Below are 22,021 nucleotides of genomic sequence, written 5' to 3' on the forward strand. Positions count from 1 at the left end.
AAAGGGCCGTAAGGCATTGGGTCTGGACAGGCCCTCCTCCGCCCATCCCCCGGGTTTCCCCTCTTCGTGTGCGTGGTTTTGCTGTGCCCTCCAGCTCTCCATTAGACAGGGTGAGAATTCTTGGATTCCCTGTGGCATGTAAAACACTGCCGGCCTTGGTTCCATCTCCTGCCTCTGGTGGCAGCCTGAGCCTTTCACCATGGCCGTGAGGTGACAGCCTGTGGTGGCCCTGGGCCTTCGCCGGTCTTTCCTCCCGCAGCTGGGGCGATGGCCTCACGGCCCCAGGAGAGGAGGCCCAGCTCCAGGGACTCCAAGGCAGCAGCTGGGCTCTGTTGGCTGTCACCGCTGTTGGCGATGCTTCTCTCTCCGGCGCTCAGCATCCCTTCGGCCCACGCGCGAATTGATCACACAAGTGTAAACAGCACATCACTGCCTGCAGCCTGGAGAAGCTTGGAGCCTTCAGAGGTCTAGGAACACGTCCAAAGAGAGCAAAAACATGTATCAGGGTCTTTTTGCTCTGTTTTGAAGGCCCTTGTTGCTCCAGAGAAGATGGAAACCAGATTTAACTCTAAAATGTACCGATGTTGCAAGACAGAGGTTGGAAGGCGCCTGCCTCCCGACAGCATCAGCTGCGGGTCTGTTAGCTGTTGGAGACCGTGGGCGTCGGTGTGACCCCCCTGCCCCCCTCGCTGCTGGGCTCTGCCCTCCATGTGGGCACCGTCTGGCATAGTCAAGGCTCTTGAGTGTTGGAGCCGTGTTAGTAGTTGGTACAAGTGGAAATACGACCTCAGACGATGAATCCTAACGGAGCGCGTTCGGGAACCCTTCACCCTTTGAGCTGCCGAGGGGCTGTGATCTAAGGAGTTAAGATTTGCTTTCACCGCTTTGGCTCTGGGGGCAGGATCGTGGCGGCTCTCTCAGGCCGTGTCGCACAGGTGCCCAGACCTGCAGAGAGCGAGGCAGCGGCCGCGGGGTTTCTCCGTCGCCCCACCCGCCGCGCTGCTTGTAAACGCGTTGGAAAGGGAGCCTCGTGGCTCGGGGGCCCCTGTTCTCAGCAGGCGGTCTTGTTGACCTTTATTACCTGCAACTCTGTGTCCTCACGCTCAGTCCGTGGTTCTTGGAAGAGAACCACGTCTCCTCTGTGAGGCTGAACTTGTCTCAAAGATCTGCCAAGAGGCAGTGCAGCTCCAGCAGGCAGGTAACGACCCCTGAGAGCTGCTGATGTTTGGTAGTTTGGGCTCGTGTTGGCGTGGAGGTGGCGGGGGCGGGACACGAGGACGTCTCGGTCCCTGACAGGCGGAGGGCTTAGTCCTTAGGAGACCCCGAGAGATGGATTTCCTTCCCTTCACTCCCCACGGGTGGCGCTGGCCTTGGGACACCCCGCCTTTCCCTCCACGGCCGCCTGTAGGCGCCCTTCACCCCTGAGCCCTGTCTTGGGGCTTTGAGGGAGGGGCCCCCACCCGGCTAGGGCAGAATCTCTAGAACAGGCTCTCCTGCTCCCTGCAGCCACACAGTCTGCGCCAGGGTCCAGGCTGCCGTGCGCTGAGCTGGGCCCACAGGGCAGAGGTGAGGAGCCCCCCCCCCCGCCCCCCGCCCAGCCAGCCGCCTCCTCCTCTGGGCGCCCCGCTACCTCTTCCCTCCCATCCCCTCCCCAGCTGGGTCCTGCTGGGTCTCAGCAGCATCATTAGGACAACAGCTTGAGTCTGATGAGCTGCCCTTTGTTGTTTCCTGTTTCCTGGCCATAAAGACTGATTAGGAAGGCCTGCCCCTCAGCTACGAAAACATATTAGTTCTTTCTCTCTGTTTGTTTTATAAACCTTTTTCTTCCTCAACCGGTGAGCAGGACTTGGTGCAGGCAGAACCCCTGCTGCTTCAGTGCAGCACTAGACCTCCCTCCCCAGCTGCTGTGCTAGACCTTTGACCTTGCAAAGGACATGGCTAGTGAGCCGCCTCCATCCAACCTGAACTTCTCTACAATAGGGCCACAGGTCCCCAGACCTGGCTATTAAGGCTAGTCATTGTCTTCAAGGTGACGAGAGCTTAGAGCCCTTGGGCAACGTGAGGCCTAGCAGTTCCCGAGGGAGAGTGGGCAGGCTGCGGACCTGTGGGTGCAGGGGTGGCTTGTGAGACAGGCTGCCGCCCCGGCCTGGAGCTGTGGGCCTTAGCGGCACTGGTCCCATGGTGAGCCAGGGCCAGGCACTGTTGCCCAAGGAGGGACAAACACCCCAGGCAGCCTCGACCTTGCCCTCCCACTCAGCTTGGCAGCCCTAAAAAAAAAAAAAAAAAGTCATAGGTGGCAGAGCACTGGCAGGAGGCTTGGGACCCACAGAGGAGGAAGCAAGTGCCAGGCCAGGGGTGGGTCGCAGGGGGCAGGACGAGAGCCAGGTCTGGGCCCCCTGCCGGGTTCAAAAGGACGCGATGTGGCCGAGGCCTGGGGAGGCTGAAACTCAGCACCAGGTCTGGCTTGAAGGTCAGGGCCATCCGATAGAATTATAATGCCACAAATTTCAATTTTCCAGCAGCCACTTTAAGTAAAAATAGCACCCTTTCCACCACATGAGAGCGCGAGGACCCGCGACCCCGCAGAGCACACTGGCTGAGCACGCCCTTCAGAACTGCGAGCGATAAACCGCTGCTGTTCACAGCAGCCAACGCACTGAACAGGCACCAGGTGAAATCCGGTTTTTAAATCCACTTTTTAAATATCTTTTTATCTTCAAAAGATTATTTTGACCTGTAACCAATTACCGCGATATTTTACGTCCTTTTTTTCATGCCAAGTCTTTGAAGTCTGGTGTGAATTTCACACCTTCAGCACCTCTCAGTTAAGACTGGCCACGTATCCAGGGCTCCAGGGCCGCAGGGGCTGGGACAGTGCAGGGGGTCAGAGCAGTCCACCCCATCCCTGCCTTCTAAGTGAACAACTCACTTTTTTTCCTCGGGTAGTTAAAACCCTGCGTCTTTCTTTGTCCTGTGCCTTTGTCTCGGGGGCCAGGGTCACTGCCATCTCAGTAGGAGCATCCCGCAGTGGCAGCCGCCTCAGAGGCCTGGCTGTTCCTGCTTCCTGCGCGTCGGCCCTGTCCGGGGAGCTGGGGCCTGATTGGACTTGACGTTAGGCAGTCACGCCGGGAATTCAGCTCTTGTTTTTCTTGCATTGAATCAGTTTGTCTTAATCTCTGGGGCGTGCAAGGGCCGCCTCTGGTACTCATTTATTTTCAGGGGCGTCTGCAGCAAAGCTCAGACATTCCAAACCTCAGCCCAGCTGCCTTTTGCCACCTGCCCTTTATCTGGTGTGTGTGTGTGGAGCACACAGCCTCTCCCCCACTCAGCTCAGCAGGGCCTCCCCTGGCTGCTCCCATTCCTGGGGCTGGAGTCTGGATGTTTCCCTCTCCTGGAAGCCCCCATCTCCAATGACCACCCCTCCCAAGAAAGGGCCCAGCATCCTCAGGGAGGCAGGCCAGTGGCTGAGGGCTGCTGTCTGCAGCCTTGGCTGTCAGATCAGGAAACGAGCTCACGCTTGGGTTTGAGATGAGAAGCCAGTGGTCAGGGCTGGCTCCTGAACCCTGAAGTCACTTAAGCAAATGGGCCCCTTTCTGAGAACAGTAGATTGATTGCAGGCGTGCAACCAGTGATTAGAAGAGAATTGTCACCCGGGAATAACACGGAGAGAGAGGCTGGCCTCTGGGCCCGGCTTTCCAGCTCTGGCTCCGTGGCATCCTCACACTCGGCTGGGAGAAGACCACTGGAGGCCGCTCTGCTTCCTCGTTGCTACTTGCTACGTCAAGGCCTCCTGCGGGCCCCCGGGAATGACTCTGGGTCTGTAGAAGGGACTTGACCTGGGCCGTGGTAGAAATACCTGGAAGTGAGGGAAGCCACTCTCTCCTTGAAGACCCTGGGAACCAGGACGGAGAAGGCAGCCCTTGGTGTAAGGAACAGGCCAATAAACTGGCCCTGCTGTTGGACACTCCACCCAACTCCAGAAAAGACCCCGAGGGGCCACGTCTGGGGAGGGAGAGGTAGGAAAACCCAAGTTCACTGGGTTCCCAGAAGGCTCCCCAGACCCCGGGCTCAGCAGCACCTCAAGGCTAATGCTGAGAGGGTCCTTGGGGAAGGGGTCCAGGGAGGGGGGCTCCCTGCCCCTCTGAAGCTGGTCTGAAACTCTTCTGAGGATTCCACCGAGGGGCATCTGACTCCATCTGGCCCTGGAGCTGTGGACGGGTGGGATGACCAGCCAGGCAGAGGGAGCGGCTGGGGACGGCTGGGTGGTGCCTGCTTTTTTCCCTTTCTTTTTAGGGGCGCATCCGCAGATAGATGGAAGTTCTCGGGCTGGGGGTCCAATCGGAGCGACAGCTGCTGGCCTGCACCACAGCCACAGCAACGCGGGCTCCGAGCTGCGTCTGTGACCCACACTGCAGCTCATGCCAACGCCGGATCCTTAATTCACTGAGCAAGGCCAGGGATGGAACCCTCATCCTCATGGATACTAGTCTGGTCCTTAACCTGCTGAGCCACAGTGGGAACTCCCAGTGTCCCCTCTTGAGGCGTACCTCATGCCAGCTGTCTGAGCTGAATGCCTCCTGGCCGCCCCACTATGTTGGTGGAGGACTCGGAGCAGAGACCTCGACCTCCCTCCCACCCCTGGCGGGGCCAGAGCCCTGGGTGGGGGCGGGCCTGCTAGCACTGGGTCAGCTGGAGGTGTTTATTAACCCCAAGCCCGAGCTCTAAGCCTGGGCCTCTGTCCCTGAGCCTGGTGCAGGCTCGCGTCCGTCTGTCTGGAGCCCTGTCCCTCCCGGGTCCAGCTATTTCCCTATCTAGGCGTGACTGCTGCCGGCTCCCTCTGGGTATGTGGGTGTAACAAGTCCCAACCTTCTCTGAGAGTCGTGCAGGCTCGGGCGCCCCGCCCTCTGGGCTGTGCCCTTTCCTCCCAAACTGGTTGTGCAGGAGCGGGCGTGAGTGTGGGAGCCTGGGTGCATGCGCCCTGGCCTCCCTCGCAGCCTCACCTGCAGGGAGGGGCCGCCAGAAACTGCCTGCCCAGGGCCCGGCCGCCCCACCTCGCCAGAGCCTGGCTGAGCCGCCAGCGAGGACGCACGCAGCCCGCACGCCCGCGCCGGCCGAGCCCCGCCAGAGCAGGCACCTGCCTCCACGACCATGTTCAAGGGGCTGAGCAAAAGCTCCCAGGGGAAGGGGTCCCCCAAGGGCTCCCCGGCCAAAGGCTCCCCCAAGGGGTCCCCCAGCAAGCACAGCCGGTGAGCGGGGCCAGGGGAGGTGGCCGGGGCTGGGGTGGCGCCAGACTCAGGAGCTCCAGCCACCTGGAGGCAGCGGGCGGGAGCCTAGGACCAGCCCAGTGCTGGCATTTGGTGTCCTAAGGCCAAGAAGCCCGGGGGTGGACTCTCTTCTCAGGCCGAGCTCCAGCTCTGGCAGGAGGCCAGGGCCAGCCTAGAGCTTGTCGTGTTCTCCGGGGGGCCTGAGGGCCACGGGTTGAGGCTGCTCGGCAGATGCCCTGGACGGGCGCCCACACAGCTGCCTTCCTCGGCTGGGAAGCCAGGGGACAGGAGGGCCTGGGTCCCTGTCTGTGGTTCTGCCCTCAAGGCTCAGCTGGGACTGGGATGACCCTGGGACCTGGGCACAGGGTGGGCAGGAGGGCTGAGGCCGGAGGAGCTGAGAGGTGGGGTGGGGCGCGGGGTTGCAGGAGGTGGGGCTGTGCTGCCCTCACGTCCAGGCGGCAGTTCCTCCCGTCCCCTGGCTCGCACCTCGGCCTTGAGAGTTCGGTGCTGTGGGGAGGGGGAGGGACAGTCTCAGAGCCTCCCTTGGGTCACCCAGCTCTCTGCAGGGCCCAGCCGGCTCTCCAGAGCCCCACATTCTGCAGACAGCGTCCTTCCACTCACTGGCCATCGGTCTGCTCTGCAGGGTGGAGGTGGCGGCTGGCCTGCCCGGGGTCCCGGCCGTGGAGATGAGAGCAGAGATGAAAGGCCCATCACCCCGATAGGAATCAGGGCGACGACATCAAGGCTGGGCTCCTGGGCGGACAGGAAAGGCAGCCGTTAAGACTCTCACTGGAATGACCGGCCCTCCCTGGGGCTCTCAGTCCCTGCCCAGGGTGGGGCGGCCTCCCCCTGGCAGGAACAGCCCTTCCAGGACTCGGGACCCAGAGCTCTCATCCCCAGGCAGGATCCTGGGCAGCTCGGTCCCCACGGCCCTGTCCCTGGCTGCAGCCCCCACTAAAGAGGGCCTGTCATTCCCCTCAAGTGCAGTCCATATAGTTATTGGTCACCTACTGTGTGCCAAGAATGTTCTAGACCCAGGGGAGGCCCCTGCAAATAGAAACGATGGTTCCCTCCCTTCCCAGTGCTTCCATTTTTTTTTTTTTTAAGGCCACACCCATGGCATATGGAGATTCCCAGGCTAGGGGTCCAATCAGAGCTACAGCTGCTGGCCTACACCCACAGCCACAGCATCGCAGGATCGGAGCCCACACTGCAGCTCACAGCAACCTTGGATCCTTAATCCACTGAGTGAGGCCAGGGATCGAACCTGCATCCTCATGGATGCTAGTCAGATTTGTTTCCGCTGAGCCACAATGGGAACTCTGATAGGGCTTCCATTCTAGTGGAATGAAAACTAACACTGGGTACCGACTCTGCTCAGGACGCTGCAGATGAATTCCTTCTGCTAACACAGTGACGTGGTGAGGTTGTTATTAGCCTTACTTTACAGGTGGGGAACCTCAAACTCGGAGAGGTTACCTTGCCCAAGACCTCGAGGCTGGAGTGACGGAGAGGGAGAAAAACCAAGCTGTCTGGCCGGAGTTCTTTCAGACTGCGTCTTTGTGGCGATGCCCCTGTGCTTGGTGTGGGGGTGGGGGCTTATCCATGGACCCCTGGTTCAAGGCCCTGATGGCGACCTCAGGGGTGCCGTGCTCATGAGGCTTAAACCACTTTGCCTTTTGCCAGAGCTGCTCAACCCTCTGGGCTCCAGAGCGTGAGCTCAAGCCCACAGCAGGCACCCTACAGAGGGATGCTGGGAACGGCCACTGGGGACCTGGTTCAGGCTCCTTGCTCTGCTCCTGTCTGTGTGACCTGGCCCAAGTCAGGTCCCAGTTTGGGCTCTGAGCACCCCATTCTGGAAAGTGCCCTGGTCCTCCGATGGCCTCTCCCCGCCCCCAGGAACCTGTTAGCCCAGACACAGACCAAGCCGGGGCGGCAGGGATTCAGGGCTCCGAGGTGGTGGGGGAGCTGCCTGGGCCCACGCCGCTGCTCCCCGGCCCCCAGCCAGCCCACTGCCCCTCCCAAGACCTGGGCTTTTCCATCTCGTTCCATATTAGGGCTCAGCCGGTGGTTCCCTCACTCCTGGGGTAACTGCTCTCCAGCCAGAGGAAGCGGCAGGGACCCTGATGGGGTGGGGACCTGCTCCTCCGGGCTGCATACACCCCGGCCCCTCATTTCCCGAATCCTCACAGGAATGGGTGTCTCCCAGAGGTTTCCATGGAACCAGAGTGCCCCTGGGCTTGGGCTCCTCCCGACGGCCCTGAGCCTGGCAGGAGGGCAGACCTCTGCCCAAGGGGAACAGAGGGAACCTTTCCAACCACGCTGCCCTCTGTCCCCACCACCCATCAGAGCTGCCACCCAGGAGCTGGCCCTGCTCATCTCCCGCATGCAGGCCAATGCCGACCAGGTGGAGAGGGACATCCTGGAGACCCAGAAGAAGCTGCAGCAGGTGAGACCTGAGGCCAGACGGCAGGTGTGCAGACGTGGGAGGCCCGTAGCCACAGCTGGTGGTCCCTGGCATGCCCACTCGTCGTGATGAAGATGGACGGACAGCCCTGTCCTTCACTGGCCACCCCCAAACACAGTGGGAGAGAGGGCTCAGCACTCTTCTGCTGGGCTCCTAGCCTGGGGGCGGGGGCGGAGAGTCACAGGGATGCAAGGCGGGCCCAGGCTTCCCCTGTGTCCTTGAGTTCATGCCCCAGGAGCCTGGGCCCGCCCTCTGCCGGTGTGGGCACCAAGGTGGGCCGGGGCCCCTCAGGGTGGGGCTTGGACAGCAGCGGCAGGCAGTGAAGATTCAGCCCACCCCGCAGGACCGGCAGCACAGCGAGCAGAGCCAGGCCCTGCAGCACCGGCAGGCGGTGGGCCGCAGCCTGAAGGAGGCCGAGGTGCTGCTCAAAGACCTCTTCCTGGACGTGGACAAGGCCCGGCGGCTCAAGCACCCGCAGGCCGAGGAGATCGAGAAGGAGTGAGTGGGGTGGCAGGTGGGGGGACCTGGGGCTCGGGGATGGAGGCGCCGGGGGACCAGCTCCGACCTGCTGGCCACCTCCTTGGCAGCATCAAGCAGCTGCATGAGCGGGTGACCCAGGAGTGTGCCGAGTACCGCGCCCTGTATGAGAAGATGGTGCTGCCGGCTGACATGGCACCCAGGGTCGACTGGGCACAGGTGCTGGAGCAGAAGCAGGTCAGGGGCTGATGCGCGCTTGGACCTGGGGGCCGTCAGGGGTCTGGGGAGGGAGAGGGCAGAGGAGACGCTGCAGTCAGGGAGGGCTTCCTGCAGGTGGGAGGGGTTGTTGGGTTGAAGTGAAGGGGTGAGGAGAGGACATTCCAGAAAAAAGGAGCAAGAGTTCCCGTCGTGGCTCAGGGATTAACGAACCTGACTAGCATCCATGAGGATGCAGGCTCGATCCCTGGCCTTGCTCAGTGGGTTAAGGATCCGGCGTTGCCATGAGCTGCAGTGGAGATGACAGACACGGCTCGATCCCGAGTTGCTGTGGCTGCGGTGTAGGCCGGCAGCTGTAGCTCCAATTCAGCCCCTAGCCTGGAACTTCCATGTACCACGGGCCTAAAAAGACAAGAAGACAAAAAAAAAAAAAAAAATAGAGTCTCCTGCCTTGAGATGCCATGGGAAGTGGGATCTCTGGGCAGAACCAGATCAGGGACACCCTGCACATCAGGTGAGGAGCTGTGCTTTGATGTCACAACAGCAAGGGTGCCAGGGGAGGGCATGGGCTGGCTCCGGGAGCCAGGCAGGAGGTGCCGAGGCTGGAGCCAGGCAGGGGCCAGGCGGAGTGGGGAGACTTTGCAGAGGCTGAGCCCCGAGTCCTGGGGACCAGTGGGATGCAGGCTCCAAAGTCACGCAACACGGAGGCCTCTGCCAGGGCCACTGGAGAAGACACGTTCTGCAGAGGGGAACTGCGGCCATTTACCTGGGCGCCCACCTGGCCCATCCACCCTCTGCCCAAAGGACCAGCTCTGTCCCTGCCAAGGGGATGTGGGGAGGGTGTGGGTGCCGGAGGGCTCCACCCCAGGCCCTGCAGCAGAGCTGAGTGGCCAGCTCTTCTGCAGAAGCAGGTCAGCGAAGGCCAGTACGGCCCGGGCATGGCAGAGCTGGAGCAACAGATCGCCGAGCACAACATCCTGCAGAAGGAGATCGAGGCCTACGGGCAGCAGCTGCGGACCCTCATAGGGCCGGTGGGTGAGCTGTGCCCACACCCATCCCAGCCCCAGCCCCGTCCCTCTCCTCCCATCAGAGCCCGAGCAGGCTAGGCGAGGGAGGGAGGAGTGGGGCCCTTCTCCTCTGAACCCCATCTCTCACGGGGCCTGCATTCTCTCCCCCTTGGTCGAAGCAGGATGCGGACACTATCCGGAGCCAATACCGGAACCTACTGGTGAGCAGGGGGAAGGGCTGGGCTGGGTGGGCGGAAGCCGAGCAGGGCCTGGCTGTCTGCACCCTTGACGGGGTCAGCGTTTCTGGGCACAGCCTGATGGTGCCTCTCGCCACCCCTTCCCTCTCCCCGCCTCTCCCCCGAGCACAGAAGGCGGCCTCGTGGCGCGGGCAGAGCCTGGGCAGCCTATACACGCACCTGCAGGGCTGCACGCGCCAGCTGAGCGCCCTGGCCCAGCAGCAGCAGCGCATTCTGCAGCAGGACTGGAGCGACCTCATGGCCGACCCCGAGGGCCTGCGGAGGGAGTACGAGGTCAGCGGGGGAGAGTGGGGGCGGGGGGGGGACTGGGACGTCCTGGTCCTTACTGCCCCCCTCCAACTCTCTCCCAGAACTTCAAGCAGCATGAGCTGCTGAGCCAGGAGCAGTGTGTGAACCAGCTGGAGGACGACGGGGAGCGCATGGTGGAGCTCGGGCACCCGGCTGTGGGGCCCATCCAGGTGCGAAGGCCCCGCTGCCTCTGGGACCCCTGCTGCGTCCATCGGGGAGCTTCCAAGAGGCTGGGGAGACCAGGAGGGAGACAGTGGGCGGGCCCAGCCGAAGGGGTGCGTGGCAGAGTGGGTGGATGGGCCAGGGTGGGGTGTGGCCTGAGGGCTCCACGCTGCTGCCCACAGGCCCACCAGGAGGCCCTGAAGATAGAGTGGCAGAACTTCCTGAACCTGTGCATCTGCCAGGAATGCCATCTGCAGCATGTGGAGGGTTACCGCCGGGTGAGCTGTGGGTGCGGCGGGGTGGGGGCAGGGGTGCCTGGAGGACACTGGCCACAGGCCATGCTCGAATCTCCTGAGAAGGACAGAGCTGTGTCCTGGTGACTGGGTGACATCACTCCTGGGAGATGAAAGTTGGTTCTTGTGGGTGAAAAAAAATTTATTCATTTTATGGATAAATCACAGATATGCATACACAAAAGACGTCTTATATATTAAAATTTCACAGCACCGATGGAGACAATAAGGAAAAATGTCTAAAATAGCTCTTTAGGAGTTCCCGTCCTGGCTCAGTGGTTAACGAATCCGACTAGGAACCATGAGGTTACAGGTTCGATCCCTGGCCTTGGTCAGTGGGTTAAGGATCCAGCATTGCCATGAGCTGTGGTGTAGATCGCAGACGTGGCTCGGATCCCACATTGCTGTGGCTCTGGCGTAGGCCGGTGGCTGTGGCTCCGATTTGACCCCTAGCCTGGGAACCCCCATATGCCGCGGGAGCGGCCCAAGAAAATGGCAAAAAGACAAAAAAGACAAAAAAAAAAAAAAAAAAACTTCCTTAGAAGGGACAGTAATGAAACAAGGGTTGAGAAACATGGATATAATAGACAACAGGTAGAAAAAGAAAAAAATAACAAAAGAGAAAAAATTAAAAATACAGAGTTCCGGTTGTGGTGCAGCAGTAACAAACCCCACTAGTCTCCATGAGGATGTGGGTTCGATCCCTGGCCTCACTCGGGGGGTTAAGAATCCGGCACGGCCGTGAGCTGTGGTTAAGTTGCAGACATGGCTCGCATCTTGCTGTGGCTGTGGCGTAGGCCAGCAGCTGCAGCTCGGATTGGACCCCTAGCCTGGGAACTTCCATTTGCTGCTCCCTAAAAAGAAAAAAGAAGAAAGAAGAAAGTAGTGTGTATATATATATATGTGTGTGTGTGTGTGTGTGTGTGTGTATAAGCCCTTCGTCTGTGCAGGAAGCACAAAAACCAAAGTGTTTCACGACACTTACAGAAACGTTCAGTGACCCCAAAACACCCCATTTGCAGAGCAGTTCTGTTAAAAAGGCCCGGCTGCCTGGGGAGACGGGTCCGTGTAGGGCAAGTGGCAGTTTGGGTTTAGCCGGTTTGCATTTAGCTGGTGTGCAGGGTTGCGGGCAGTGGGTGCCCCAGCTCTGCCCCTGACCACCCACCAACCTCAGTTCCAGGAAGAGGCCGACTCTGTTGGCCAGTCCCTGGCAAAGCTCAGCTCCCGGCTGGACACCCAGTACAGCCCTGGCCCCGGCGGCCCTCCTGGCGCCCTGACAGAGCTGCTTCGACAGCTGGAGGTGAGACGACCCCACCCACCCGCCACCCGAACCCACTCCTGGGGACGAGGCCTGCCCGTGTGTGTCTGGGCCTCCTGCCTCCAGGGCACTCCGTCCAGCCTGGAGCCCCAGCCGCAGAGGCAGGAGAAGGGGGTTCGCTCCAGCAGGAGGAGCCTGGTCTGCTCCCAGCAAGCCCTTCCCACCGCTGGGCCTCCGTTTCCTCACCTGTTATGTGGCCAGGACTGCCCAGAAGAGCTCTGAGGCCTGGGTGATGCTGGACAGTACCTATCCCGCCCCTACCTGCGACCCTAGGATCCGGGGTCCCCAGGGAGGGGCTCCTTTTACTTTGCGGACTGAGAGACCCTGTCTTCATGGAGGATGGGCCCCTCCCGGGCCCTCTTGGGGGAACATCTGGGGCGGGCCTCCGGTGTGGCTTGGTCTGAGCCCCCACTGCCTGGGACCCCGCAGGCAGAGGAGAAGCAGCTGGCCGTGGCCGAGAAGACTGTTAGGGACCTGCAGCTGCGGAGCCAGGAGGTGGCTCCGCTGCCGCAACGCAGGAGCCCACCCCAGCAGCCCCTGCACGTGGACAGCATCTGCGACTGGGACTCTGGAGAAGTATAGTCTCTGAGGGCCCGGCTCCCCTGGCCCCGCCCGGCTCCCCTGGCCACGCCTGGCTCCCCTGGCCTCCCCACTCCTGTCCCACCCCGAGCCCCCTCCTACCCCCGTCCCCGCCCCCACCCCCACCCCAGCAGCCCTTCTCTCCAAGCCCTGTCCTGCCTCTGGCCCATCCCTCTCCTACCCCAGCACCTCCCGCCCACCCTAGCTCCAGTCCCCACCTGTCCCCACCCAGCCTCCACCCCTCTTAGGCTCAACCCCTTCGCCAGCCCAGCCCCCGAGCCTGCACGAGCCCCTCCCCACCTGCCCGCAGGTGCAGCTGCTGCGGGGTGAGCGCTATACACTGATGGACAACGACGACCCGCACACCTGGGTGGTCCAGGGCCCCACAGGCGAGACCAAACGTGCCCCAGCTGCCTGCTTCTGCCTCCCAGCTCCGGACCCTGAGGCCGTGGCCAGGGCCTCCAGGTGGGTCTGCCTGGGGAGCCTCAGGAGCAGGAGGAGCCGGGGGCCAGACCGGGCCCTGCAGCTGGAGGCCATTGCCTGGCCTTCGCCTGGAAGCGTGTCTGTGGGGCTGGGGGAGGGCGAGTGGAGGCACATCCTTCTCTGATCTCCTCCTCCTTCCAGGCTGGCCTCGGAGCTGCAGGCCCTGAAGCAGAAACTGACCACTGTCCAGAGCCGCCTGAAGGCCGGTGCCGAGGAGCCCTTTCGGCCTGGCCAGCAGGGTAGCGAGGGCTGAACAGGGAGGGGGGAGGCATTGCTGGAATGGAGGGAATAGGTTCCTACTTGGTCCCTGTGGGGGTTGCCAGGGGCAGAGGTGCCCCCAAATTAAGGACTCCTGCTCTGGGGATTCCATCTCCTGGGTCAGCAAGCCCCTGGCACTGTCCCTCCCTCAGCCAGGCCCTGCCCACACCCTTCCCTCCCTACCCCGCCCCCGACAGGACCCCCTGTGGGCACTCAGGGAGGGCCCGTCAGGCAGGTGGACGGACATGAGGGGGCCCTGGCCCCTTACAGGCACCCTTGTCCTCCAGCTCCAGCTGGCTCAGCCCCAGCCGACCCACAGGCCCAGAAGCTCCTGACACAGATGACCCGGCTGGAGGAGGACCTGGGGCAGATAGAGAGGCAGGTGCTGGCCTGGGCCAGGGCCCCGCTGAGCCGTGCCACCCCACTGGAGGACCTGGAGGGCCGCATCCAAAGCCACAAGGTGGGTGAAGCAGGGCGGCTGGGATAACGGCCTGGAGTTCCTGTTGTGGCTCAGCAGGTTAAGAACCTGACTTGTGTCCCTGAGGATGCAGGTTTGATCCTGGCCTCGCTCAGTGGGTTAAGGATCCGGCGTTGCCACAAGCTGCGGCGTAGATCACAGATGCGGCTCAGAACCCGCATCGCTGTGGCTGTGGTGGAGGCCGGCCACTGCAGCTCTGATTCGACCCCTAGCCTGGGGCCCTAAAAAGGAGGAAAAAAAAGAAAAGAAATAGTCTAGCCCTGGGGGTGCATAGACTAAAGATGAGGCAAGTGTGGGAGCAGCCCAGGGCCCCTGAGGTGGGAGAAGGGAGCGGATGGTCCGGGGCTCACACAGGCCCATTCCCATCCTGGCTCCGCCGTGGACCAGCTCTGTGACTTGGGGCCACTCACGCACCTTCTCTGGGCCTTGGTTTCCTCATCCCTGAAAACGGGCACGATAATACCCAGCTCGCCTGGTTGTCCTGAGGCTGAGTATAGGAGGGCCTGGGAAGGTTCTAGAAGGGCAGGGCTCAGAGTAGAGAGGCCTGCACCTGCTCTGGAAGGGTGTTCCGGCGAGGCTCTGAGAGCAGCATCTTAGGGGTGTTTGCTCCTGGCCGGTGGGCGGGGAGCCGCCCGGAGAGGTTGGCGGCGTGTAAACACGATCTCAAAAGGACTCGGAGGTGCTACGAGGGAAAGCCGCCCCTTCCCCGCACTGGGCAGGGAGGCAGTTTGGATTATATGCTTCCAAACCGGTTTTTACTCAAACATATTGTTTGGATTTGGCTTTTTAAAAATGTGAATCATGTCATTCACGTCGTTGTGCAACTTTTATGTTCACTCCGCAACATGCCTCAGCTGTGGGGCCGGAGGGCTGCAGCTGGGTCCGAGGGCCGGCGAGGGTCAGAGGGCTCCACAGGCTGGGTCCTGGGCCAACTTGAAGGTGCCGGGGGACGGAGCAGGAGTGGCAGAGGGAGGCAATGCCAGTTACGCCGCCTCAGCAATACCTCTGCCCACGCCGGGCACTGGTTACCACTGCCCTGGGACCTGGTGGCTCTCTTGGGCCCGGGCAGGTTCCAAGTAGGTCCTCAGGTGTTGAAGTCACAGCATCTGGCACATCAGGGGTGCTGGGGGTCCAGTTCGCCTGGAAGGTAGGCCATGCATGGCATGGCACAGAGTGGGCACCAATGGCTTACGGAATGAATGAATGAGGACCCGATGAAAGAAGGATTGAAATCACCCCGTGTGGATGGAGCCAGGGCTTGGTGGCCTGACCTGGAGTGACAGGGCGGGGAACTGAGGTTTTGGGAACAAGACAGTGACATGAAGACCAAGGCGGGCGGAAGCTCCCGACTCACAGAGTCTTGTTCCATCCTCTCATCAGGCGTCTTATAGATGAGGAGACCGAGGGTCCGCGAGGTTGGCCTGCCCCAGGTCATATCCCTGGGAACTGAGCCCCAGCATGTCCACACCACACGCTCGGGCTTCGTGGGCAGTGTTGGGTGGACCTGGCAGGAGGGCTGGGTTGAACCCACCTGCCCAAAGCAGAGGTCCTGAGCCCCGCCCCACCCTAGGGCACCACCCAGCGGCTGCAGAGCCTGGGGGCTGAGAAGGAGGCGGCCCAGCAGGAGTGTGAGGCGTTTCTCTCCGGGCAGCCGGTGGGCGCCGCCGCCCTGCACCTGCCCGTGGTCCTTAACAACGTCAAGAACAAGTACAGCGACGTGCAGGTGCTCTGCGGCCTCTACAGAGAGAAGTGAGTGCTCTGGGGTGGGGGCGGCTGGGCGGGGCAGCTGGGTGTGGCCAAGGGGACGTCTGACCATTGACCTCTCCTGTGGCAGAGCTAAGGCTGCCCTCGGCCTGGAGCGGCAGATCCAGGATGCGGACAGGGTCATCCGAGGCTTTGAGTCCGCCCTGGCACAGGAGGCCCCCATCCCTGCCAGCCCGGGCGCCCTGCAGCAGAAGGTCAGCGAGCTGCAGGTGAGGGCCAGGTGGCCTCCTGGCAGGAGAGGGGGCACAGCCTGAACAAGCATTTGGGGGCAGGGGCAGGGCAGACCTGGCGTCTCCCTGGACCTCGAGGGTGCATCGCGCTGTGTCGCCTCCTCCCCCAGCGCCAGCGGAGGGCGCTGCTGGAGCAGCAGGCCTGCGTGCTGGGGCTGCACCGCCAGCTGAAGGCGGCTGAGCACACGTGCAGCGCGCTGCAGAACAACTTCCACGAGTTCTGCCAAGACCTGCCGCACCAGCAGCGCCAGGTGCGGGCCCTCACCGACCGCTACCACGCCGTGGGGGACCAGCTGGACCTGCGGTGAGTGACTGGGCCCATGCTGCACCACAGCGGCTGCTGACAAGCTGTGTGACCCTGAACTGGAGACGTCACCTCTCTGAGGCTCAGGTTCCTCACCTCTAATGTGGCATGATGCCAGGACCGACATCCCAGGTGGCGCCGGGCAGACACTGTCCGGTCCACCTCTGAAGGCTCAGCTCCAGCACTGGGCCAGAATTAGGGGGCGCGCGGGGGGGGTGTCTCCTGACCTGTCCCAGGGAGAGAGGGACCCACCAGCCTCCTCTGTGCCCCTCATCTGTCCCCCGAAGGCAGCTCTCACCTCTGCTTTGGGCCTCAACCTCCTGCAGGGAGAAGATGGTGCAAGACACCGGCCTCATGTACCAGCAGTTCAAGAACTGCAGGGACAACCTGAGCTCCTGGCTGGAGCAGCTGCCCCGCGGCCAGGTGCGGCCCAGCGACGGGCCCAGCCAGATCGCCTACAAGCTGCAGGCGCAGAAGGTGAGGAGCTGGAGCTGCAGGCGACCTGGGGACAGGTAGCCAGAGCGGGGCCCTCAAGCCAAGTTCAGTTCCCAGGTGGACACCCCAGCAGGAGAGCCACCTGTGCACGTGCGGCCCCCTGGTGACCAGGGTTTTAAGGACCGCAAAGCTCAGCCCATGGGGGCCCGGAGTCCCTTACCACCAGCCTTCCACCCACAATGCTCCACTTTGCTCCCAGAAACGGCCAGCCTTTCTCTGTCTAGTCTGAGGTCGGCCGCGGGCTTTACGCTCCTGGGGCTTCCAACCCCCTACTGCATAGCCTCTTCCTGCCTGCTGAGCCCCGACCGCCGAGCCCCGACCACCTGCTCGTCATGAACCAGGGCCTGGCGTTCAGCTCGGCCCTCAGGCAGCGCCCAGTCTGGCGGGGAGGCTGGTGCATCTCAGGCCGTGACACTGATAAACACGTTAGTGGAGAAGCCGGTGCGGGACACGCGTGGACAGCAGGGCAAGCCGCCTGGAACTGACACCCAGGCCAAGGCCTGAGGAATAAACAGGGTGCCCAGGTGTTGGGGAGGGGTCGAAACGTGCCAAGCAGAAGCCACGGTGGGTCACAGGGGAGAAGAGGCACTTTCCCACGGAGCCCTTCCTGCCCTCGGGTGGAGCCACCTGCTGGCGGCCCTGGAGGTGCCCAGCGGAAGGGGAGTCCAGGTGAGCGGTGCTTCTGACTGTCACTTCTTCCCTGGCAGAGGCTGCTGCAGGAGATCCAGGGCCGCGAGCAGGACAAGGCCATGGCATCCCGCCTCTCCCAGGACCTCCAGGCGGCCCTCCAGGTAAGCATTTACTCCAGCAGGTCCCTCTGTGTCTCCCACTCTGCCAGTCCCCTCCCCCTGCCAGCTGCCCCCGCGTGAGCCAGCCTGTTCTCCTTTTCCCCCTGCTCAGGGCTATGAGCTGCAGGCAAACACCTACCGCTGCTCCCTGGAGCCCCTCCAGGCGGGGTCGGCCCCCACGAGACCCCGAGTGGCTCCCCTGCAGGAGAGCATCCAGGCCCAGGTGAGGGAGGCTGTGTGTTCCCTGGCAGGCGGGCGCCGGCTCTGCTGCCTCTGGAGGGTGGGGGTGGGGGTGGGGAGCGGACCCCACCCTCCGTCTCCCGCCCTTTTGGCCTCTCCAGGAGAAGAGCCTGACCAAGGCCTACACTGAGGCTGCAGCTCTGCAGCAGCAGCAACTGCACCAGCTGGAGTTTGCCAGAAAGATTCTGGAGAAGGTAGGGAGGTGATGCCCTTCGGTTCCCGCACTGGGCAGCCTGGCCCGTTGTGGGCCTGGCAGCCTTCCCTTCTTCCTCCCCCTGCAGCCTGCACCCCGGGACAGGCTCGGCGGCCTGAGCTCCCTGCCTCCCCAGTTCTCCCCCAGCAGCTCTTACAGGCTGGTTCCACCTCAGAGTTAGTACGAGGAGATGTCATTCAATCCGGTCATAGCTGAGCCACCGGGCAGTGCCCTGGTGGGGACAGGAGAAAATGGCCACAACGTCTTCAGCCTTGGGACCCAGCCCCCGCTGGGGAGAGGCCACCTGGGTCTCTGTCCCTGGGAGAGCAGGAGCCAGAAGGTCTCCAGGACTCGGGGTGGCTGGCCAAGGGACTTTGCAGCTTTCTCCTACCCAGAGAAGCTCTCCGGGGTCCCTCAGAGGCCTGCGGGCCCATTTCGGGAGCTTGGGTGGAAGGGGAAGGGGGACGGCTTGGGAGAGAGACTTTCCTATTTGCAGCCTGACCACTGCCTTGCACCCTAAACCCTGGGCCTTGAGAATCCTGCCTCCAAGCATCTCATGGCTTTGGTTCCACCTCCCAGGACCTACTGGGAACCCAGGAAGCAGGGAGGGGTCCTGGTCTCAGGAAAGTGGGGTGGGAATGGGCCCTTTGCTCCCCTCCCCCCAGGACTCTCCCCTCTTCCTCTCACTCTGCAGAAGGAGCTCAGCGAGGACGTTCCGGTGACCCACCACGCACAGCAGGGGTCCGAGCGCCCCGCCCCAGCAGGGGCAGAGGCCGAGGCCCTGAGATCCCAGCTGGAGGAGGAGAGGAGGCGGGTGGCCCAGGTGCAGCGGGAGCTGGAGGAGCAGAGGAACCAGCTGCTGGAGCTGAGGACCCAGCGGCCCTTGGAGAGACTGGAGGAGAAAGAAGTGGTGGAGTGCTTCCGGGACCCCCAGCTGGAGAGTCGCCTGTCCAGGTTGAAGTCCCAGGTGGAGGCCGAGGACCGGAAGCGGGCTGGCCTGCAGGCAGCGCTGGAGGCCGCGGCCCAGAAGCTCGTGCAGCTGGAGAGCGAGAGGAAGGCCACGCGGCCTCACCTGCTGACCAAGGAGGTCACCCACATCGAGAGGGACCCCAGCCTGGACAGCCAGGCGGCCCAGCTCGTCGGCGAGATCCAGCACCTGAGGGCGGAGGACGCCGCCGTCTCGGCCCAGCTAGAGGCGCTGAGGACCGAGCTGCAGGCCCTCGAGCGGAAGGAGGCGAGCGTGCAGGAGAAGGTGGTGGTGAAAGAGGTGGTCAAGGTGGAGAAGGACCTGGAGATGGTCCGGGCGGTGCAGGCCCTGAGGCGGCAGATGCAGGAGGACGCGGCGCAGCGGAAAGGGGCAGAGGCGGCCGTGGCCAAGGCGCAGGCTCGCATCGCGGAGCTGGAGCGGGCCATCAGCGCCGTGGAGCCGAAGGTGGTTGTGAAGGAGGTGAAGAAGGTGGAGCAGGACCCCGGGCTCCTCCGAGAGGCGTCCAGGCTCAGGGGCCTCCTGGAGGAGGAGAGGAAGAAGAACGGGGCTCTGGCCAGGGAGCTGAAGGAGCTGCACGAGCAGCACAGCGTGGCGGAGAAGCAGAAGCCCAGAGTGGCGCTGCAGGAGCGCGTCCACGAGATCTTCCACGTGGACCCGGAGACCGAGCGGGAGATTGCGCGGCTCAGGGCCGAGCTGCAGGACATGGCCCGCAAGAGGGGCGGCGTGGAGGAGGCGGTGGGGCAGCTGCTGCCCGAGCTGGCGGTCCTGCGGGCGCAGAAGCCCACGGTGGAGTACAAGGAGGTGACGGAGGAGGTGGTGAAGCACGAGCAGAGCCCGGAGGTGCTGCGGGAGATCGACCGCCTGAAGGCTCAGCTCAATGAGCTGGTCAACGGCAGCGGGCGGGCCCAGGAGCAGCTCATCCGGCTGCAGGGGGAGCGCGACGAGTGGCGGCGGGCGCGGGCCAAGGTGGAGACCAGGACGGTGAGCAAGGAGGTGGTGCGCCGCGAGAAGGACCCGGTCCTGGAGCAGGAGGCCCGGCGGCTGCGCCAGGAGGTGCGGGAGGCGGCCCAGAAGCGGCGGGCCACCGAGGCCGTGGTCTACGAGCTGCAGAACAAGTACCTGCTGCTGGAGAGGAGGCGGCCCGAGGAGAAGGTGGTGCTGCAGGAGGTGGTGGTTACCCAGAAGGACCCAAAGCTGCGCGAGGAGCACAGCCGGCTGAGCCGCAGCCTGGACGAGCAGGTGGCCCGGCGGCGGCAGCTGGAGCGGGAGGTGCAGCAGCTGCGGGCGGCCATCGAGGAGGACGAGGCCCTGCTGGGCTTCCAGGAGGACCGCAGCAAGAAGCTGGCGGCCGAGCGGGAGCTGCGGCAGCTGACCCTGCGGGTCCAGGAGCTGGAGAGGCGGCCTCCCGCGGTGCAGGAGAAGATCGTCATGGAGGAGGTGGTGCAGCTGGAGAAGGACCCGGACCTGGAGAAGTCCACGGAGGCCCTGCGGCGGGCCCTGGAGCAGGAGAAGACGCGGGTGTCGGAGCTGCACCGGGAGTGCAAGAACCTGCAGGTGCAGATCGACGTCCTCCAGAAAACCAAGTCGCAGGAGAAGACCATCTACAAGGAAGTGATCAGGGTGGAGAAGGACCGGGTGCTGGAGGGCGAGCGCGCCCGGGCGTGGGAGGCGCTCAACAGGGAGCGCGCCGCCCGGCAGAGCCGCGAGGAGGGGGCCAGGCGCCTGCGGGAGCGGATCGACCGGGCCGAGGCGCTGGAGCGGACCTGGTCGCGGGAGGAGGCCGAGCTCCAGCAGGCCCGGGACCAGGCGAGCCAGGAGTGCGGGCAGCTGCGGCAGGAGCTGCGGGAGCTGGAGAAGCAGAAGCAGCAGCAGGTGATAGACCTGCAGGAGGAGTCCAAGCTGCGCAGCCAGAAGACGGAGAGCGAGCGGCAGAGGGCAGCCCAGCGGGGCCAGGAGCTCTCGCAGCTCGAGGCGGCCATCCTCCGAGAGAAGGACCAGATCTACGAGAAGGAGCGGACCCTCCGCGACCTCCACGCCAAGGTGGGCTGCGAGGAGCTCAGCCAGGAGACCCAGACGCGCGAGACCAACCTCTCCACCAAGATCTCCATCTTGGAGCCCGAGACGGGGAAGGACCTGTCGCCGTACGAGGCCTATAAGCGGGGCATCATTGACCGAGGCCAGTACCTCCAGCTGCAGGAGCTCGAGTGTGACTGGGAGGAGATCACCACCTCTGGCCCCCGTGGGGAGGAGTCTGTGCTCCTGGACCGCAAGAGCGGGAAGCAGTACTCCATCGAGGCCGCCCTGCGCGGCCGGCGCATCTCCAAGGAGGAGTACCACCTCTACAAGGACGGCCGCCTCCCCATCGGCGAGTTCGCCCTGCTCGTGGCGGGCGAGACCAAGCCCTGCGCCTCCCTCTCCATCGGCGCCATCATCTCCAAGTCCCGCTCGCCTCCCCGGGCCCCCAGGGCGCCGGTTTCTTCTCTCCCGGCTTCTCCCTCGGGCTCGGCGAGGACAGCATCCCCATCGCCGGGGTCTACGACACAACCACAGACAACAAGTGCACCATCAAGACGGCCGTGGCCAAGAACATGCTGGACCCCATCACCGGGCAGAAGCTGCTGGAGGCGCAGGCGGCCACGGGGGGCATCGTGGACCTCCTCAGCCGAGAGCGCTACTCCGTGCACAAGGCCGTGGAGAGGGGGCTGATCGAGAACAGCGCAACGCAGAGGCTGCTCAACGCCCAGAAGGCCTTCACCGGCATCGAGGACCCCGTCACCAAGAAGCGGCTGTCGGTGGGCGAGGCCATCCGGAAGGGCTGGATGCCCCTGGAGAGCGTGCTCCCGCACCTGCAGGTGCAGCACCTGACCGGCGGGCTCATCGACCCCAAGAGGACAGGCCGCATCCCCCTCTCGCAGGCCGTGCTCTCCGGAATGATCAGTGAAGAGCTGGCCCAGCTCCTGCAGGACGAGGGCAGCTACGACAAGGACCTGACAGACCCCATCTCCAAGGAGAGGGTGAGCTACAGGGAGGCCATGGGGCGCTGCCGGAAAGACCCGCTGAGCGGCCTGCTGCTCCTGCCAGCCTCCCTGGAGGGGTACCGCTGCTACCGTTCGGCCTCCCCCACCGCCCCACGCTCCCTGCGCTGACGGGGGCCTGGGGGGGAGGCATGCGTGAGGGGGAGGGTAGGACGCACGCAGCCTGGTCTGAGCGGGTGGGGCTTCCCACTGTCTGACCCGTGTCCCATTCCTCAAATGCGCTTGGCGCTGGGCTCCCTCCCCGAACCTGGTACCTAAAGCACCCCCAACCCGGCAGCCCTCTTTTCCTCCCTCCCCCCCCAGCACTTGCAATAAACAGCTTCTCAGGTGGGTGTCTGGTTCACATTTGGGAAATGGGGCATGACCACGAGGGAGGGATAGTGCTGCTTGGGTCCCTCCCAGGTGGCCCTGCTGGGAACGGGGTGGCTCCTTTGACT

General features: G+C 63.4%; 1 protein-coding gene across 1 annotated transcript; it reads left to right on the forward strand.

The window, feature by feature from the left end:
* On the forward strand, nt 4,937-21,914 carry EVPL (envoplakin). The gene is given in 23 exon segments (XM_003131184.6): nt 4,937-5,246; nt 7,614-7,713; nt 8,075-8,229; nt 8,319-8,445; nt 9,330-9,455; nt 9,614-9,652; nt 9,800-9,961; nt 10,039-10,146; nt 10,321-10,416; nt 11,606-11,731; nt 12,179-12,325; nt 12,639-12,793; nt 12,953-13,050; nt 13,357-13,529; nt 15,118-15,296; nt 15,382-15,520; nt 15,652-15,845; nt 16,172-16,322; nt 17,048-17,131; nt 17,241-17,351; nt 17,470-17,562; nt 18,256-20,986; nt 20,989-21,914. Coding segments are annotated over 23 exon segments (6,099 nt in total). The 5' UTR covers nt 4,937-5,148; the 3' UTR covers nt 21,696-21,914.

The sequence above is a fragment of the Sus scrofa genome, chromosome 12, assembly GCF_000003025.6.
Source record: "Sus scrofa isolate TJ Tabasco breed Duroc chromosome 12, Sscrofa11.1, whole genome shotgun sequence".
NCBI classification, from domain to species: Eukaryota; Metazoa; Chordata; class Mammalia; order Artiodactyla; family Suidae; genus Sus; species Sus scrofa.